The sequence below is a fragment of the Numida meleagris genome, unplaced genomic scaffold (assembly GCF_002078875.1).
Source record: "Numida meleagris isolate 19003 breed g44 Domestic line unplaced genomic scaffold, NumMel1.0 unplaced_Scaffold283, whole genome shotgun sequence".
Classification (NCBI taxonomy): Eukaryota; Metazoa; Chordata; class Aves; order Galliformes; family Numididae; genus Numida; species Numida meleagris.
The window spans coordinates 116,906-120,731 of NW_018364534.1; the positions used below are offsets into that span (position 1 = coordinate 116,906).

Consider the following 3,826-nt stretch of genomic DNA (forward strand, 5'->3'; position numbering starts at 1 on the left):
GGGTTAAAAACTCAATGAGTTAAAAACACAACGGGTTAAAAACTCAATGAGTTTGAAAACCCAGTCAGTTAAAAACCCAATGGGCAGGGCTGGTAAAAGTCCACCTTTTATATTACTTCTCTTTCCATAAATTCCAGTGTCGGGTGTCTTTCTATTGACATGGGGACTAGCAACACCTGAGTGCCAGTTTATAGCCATGGTATTCACTTTGAGGTGAAAACATTGCCCTTCACCTCCTTCCCATTTCTCCATGGTCATTATTTGTCCTTAAAATCATGATTTTTTTCCTCCAATTGTCGCTCCACCGACTGCCGCTCGTCGCCCCGAGGAAATGCAGCATCGCCCCGCTCCTTCCCAGGTACATGACCCAAAAGGACTTTCAGGTTTTACTTGCATCTCTTCACTCGGTGCCCTACAGAGCACGGGGAGCACCCGGAGAAGGACGTACGTAACGCGGAGTCCCTCCCAACCATTTGTTTTATGGGATTATTCCTCGCCTACCTGTCCAACTTGCTGGGTGAAGAGGATTAAGTGAGAAAACAAGTTGAACCGGCCGCCCTCGCGCAGCCTCTCCGTCTGCCTGCCAGCATTGCCCGGATCCTTTGCATCCCGCAAGTTTCTAAATTCTTGGCTCATCCCCTTGTGGTGGGAATGGAGAACCCGTAAATGAGCGACAGACGGCACGAGGAGCCACACAGTGGGGCAGAACGGGCTTGTTTCAGAACGATTTGCCTTTCAGAAAACCAACGCAATTTTAGCTGAGTTTTTGAAGACAGAGAGATGTTGGTGTTGGTGTTGTCCCCAGTCAATCACCCTGGGACAGCAACCCAAGGGATGTTCCCAGTCGATCACATTGGGACAGCAACCCAAGGGACGTCCCCAGTCAATCACCCTGGGACAGCAACCCAAGGGATGTCCTCAGTTGATCACATTGGGACAGCAACCCAAGGGATGTCCCCAGTCGATCACACTGGGACAACAACCCAAGGGATGCCCCCAGTTGATCACACTGGGACAGCAACCCAAGGGATGTCCCCAGTCGATCACATTGGGACAGCAACCCAAGGGACGTCCTCAGTCGATCACACTGGGACAACAACCCAAGGGATGTCCCAGCAAGCCCCTACAGGGACTCATCACCGTCCTCTTTCTACTCTTCATTCTTGGATTTCTCCCTCTTGCCTGATCAATCATGTTGACAGCAACCCAAGGGACATCCCTAATTGATCACATTGGGACAGCAACCCAAGGGATGTCCCCAACCAATCACGTTGGGACAGCAACACAAGGGATGTCCCAGCTAGCCCCTACAAGGACTCGTCATCGTCCTCTTTCTGCTCTTCACTCCTGGATTCCTCCCTCTTGCCCAGTTTGTACTTGAGGCGGCGGAGGGGGTCGGTGATGCTTCTCCTGGCGCAGTCATCGAAATCCTCCGCCAATCGGAAATTCCTGTCCACCAGCTCGGCCGCCTCCTGCCAGTTCTGGAAGCAGGCAGGACCCATGCTGGTGATCTCATCCACAGCGTTCCCAACAATGACATCCCCATTGGGCTTCAGCACCACCACCCTGGGCACCTCGGACACCGCAAAGCGCAGCTCCAGTTCCCTGCAGAGGGGAGAAACCTCGATTCAAGACGTGTCGCGGTCGTCCCACCTCACCCAGAGTTCCTCAATATTCATTGCAGTACAAAGCCTGAAATTGTAGCTTGCTCCAAGAGGGGATGGAAGTAATTCTCAGTATTACCCGCGGCTTGCCCAGTTGCTAATGAGGTGGTGGTAAATACATGCACATTTCCTAATTGAGTGAGTGGCAGTCAGCATACAGCAGCAGGATTGGGACTGGATGGGCCATAAGGTCCCTTCCAACCCAAACTGTTCTCTGGTTCTGTGGTCCTACGATCTTTAAGGATCCCTCCAACCCCACCATTCAATGAATCTACGATTGTACGAATCTCGGATTCCATGAATCTATAATTCTAGGATTCTATTATTTGTTGGTTCTATGATCTTTAAGGTCCCTTCCAACCCAAACCATTTGACGGTTCTATGATCTCCAAGGTCAATTCCAAGCCCAAGCCACCCTACAATTTTCTGATTCTGTGACCTTTAAGGATCCTTCCAACCCACCCCATTCTGTCATTCTATGATCCTATGATCTTTGAGGTCCCATTCAGCCCAACCATTCCATGATTCCGTCTTCCTATGATTCTATAATCCTATCATCTTTAAGGACCCTTCCAACTCAAGAATTTCTGTGCTTCTATGGTTCTATGATTCTACAAACCTATGATCATTGAAGTCCCTTCCAACCCAACCCATTCTCTGTTTCTATCATCTTTAAGGACCCTTCCAACCCAAACCCAAGACATTGCATGTTTCTATCATCTTTAAGGACCCTTCCAACCCAAACCCAAGGCATTGCATGGTTCTATGATCTTTTAAGGTCCCTTCCAACCGAACCCACTCCGTGATTCTACGAATCTGTGACCTTTAAGGACTCTTCCAACCTAAACCATTCTGTGGCTCTATGGTCTTTAAGTTCCCTTCCCACTCAACCCAATCTATAATTTTCTGATCTTTAAGTTCCCTACCCACCCAACCCAGTCTATGATTCCATGAACATTACAGTCCCTTCCCTCCCAGCCACTCCATCATTCCACAGTTCTACGACCTCGAAGAACCCCCCAAGCCAATCACCCACCTCTTGAACTCATCCCCGAAGGGCAACGACAGCCACCTCTTGGGCATGGACTTCAGGAATGCCTCCTCCTGCTGCGCGGTGGCATCTCGGGACACGTACACCAGACACAGCTGCGACGCCCGTTCCACGTAGAACTCATCCGTCAACCGCACGAAGAAATCCTTCAGCCGCGGCGCAAAGCTCCGGCACCGCGGGCATTCCGCCTCCCCGAAATACAGCAGCATCACCCTGTTCTCCAGGGCCAAGCCCAGCTCCCGCTCCGTCTCCACCTCATCCCGGTCCCTGTTGTTGACGATCAACACTTTCCCGGCGAACAGAGCGGCCATGGGGGCTGGGGGGGGGGCACGGTGGATCCCAATGGGAGATGTGCGGAGCGGTGAGCGCCCGATCGGGGCGGGATGAGACGTGCAGCCCCCGATCCCCCCCCCCGTGCTCCTGGCTGCTATTCATAGAATCAATCGGATTAAACCGAGGGGTCAATGCTGGCGGGGCCGGTGCCGCGTCGGGTCCCGGCGCAGATCCCACAATGGGACGGCGTTGGGAGATGAGAGATGGGGCGCAGCCATGGGACAGCGCCCAGCGCTGCGTTTTAACGGGGCAGACAGGCAAACGAGCAAACAGCAAGTCGTTTTTTTCTTAGAATTAAGGCCAAAAAAAAAGTCTTTTCCCGGCGCTGCTGTCCTGGTTTTCTCCCTGGAGGACGGCGGGATGGAACCTCCATTCCGCTCTGCATTAACGGGAGAAACAAAAAGGGCAACCCCGTTTTCTATTAGAGTTACGGCTCGAACACCTTTTCCCGGTGCGTTTTGCCCGGTTCCCCCTTTCTTCGCCGGGAGGGCAGCGAACTGGAACCCCCGCTCCTCTCCGCTCCATTCCGTTCCGCTCCGCTCCGCTCTCCACCACGGACAGCTCCGCCCCTCGCCTCGCCCAATCAGAGGCCGGCTTCCGAGCTCTCCGCCAATCAGATCGCGCGCTGCCGGCGGTCCCGCCCACCTCGGGGGGGTGGGGGGTGGGGGGAAGCAGCCCCCGGTTCTCCCGCAGCGGAGCTCGGAGCTCCGCGGTCGGATCCGCTGCGGGCGGCGGAGCGGTGCGGGGCGCAAGGTACAGAAGGAGCGGGGTGCGGGGC

At 53.8% G+C, this 3,826-nt stretch overlaps 2 protein-coding genes across 2 annotated transcripts in view; one reads left to right on the plus strand and one right to left on the minus strand.

Moving 5' to 3' along the window:
* Positions 1-1,001: 1,001 nt before the first annotated feature.
* Positions 1,002-3,624, minus strand: NXNL1 (nucleoredoxin like 1). Its single transcript, XM_021382730.1, has 2 exons — positions 2,701-3,624; positions 1,002-1,605 (listed from the first exon to the last, which is right to left on the minus strand). The coding sequence occupies exons 1-2, from the start codon at positions 3,024-3,026 to the stop codon at positions 1,308-1,310; spliced, it is 624 nt and encodes a 207-aa protein (XP_021238405.1). The 5' UTR covers positions 3,027-3,624; the 3' UTR covers positions 1,002-1,307.
* Positions 3,625-3,674: 50 nt separating this feature from the next.
* The window catches only part of SLC27A1 (solute carrier family 27 member 1), an 11,851-nt gene continuing 11,699 nt past the window's right edge, over positions 3,675-3,826 (plus strand). Inside the window, exon 1 of the mRNA XM_021382729.1 lies at positions 3,675-3,801. The gene's annotated coding sequence lies outside the window, so the exon portion shown is untranslated. The remainder of the gene's footprint in view (positions 3,802-3,826) is intronic.

Coding starts and splice junctions, on each gene's coding strand:
- NXNL1 (XM_021382730.1), bottom strand. CDS start 3,026: ATGGCCGCTCTGTTCGCCGGGAAAGTGTTGATCGTCAACAACAGGGAC. Junction 1,606..2,700: donor TTCGGGGATGAGTTCAAGAG/GTGGGTGATTGG, acceptor TCCCCTCTGCAG/GGAACTGGAGCTGCGCTTTG.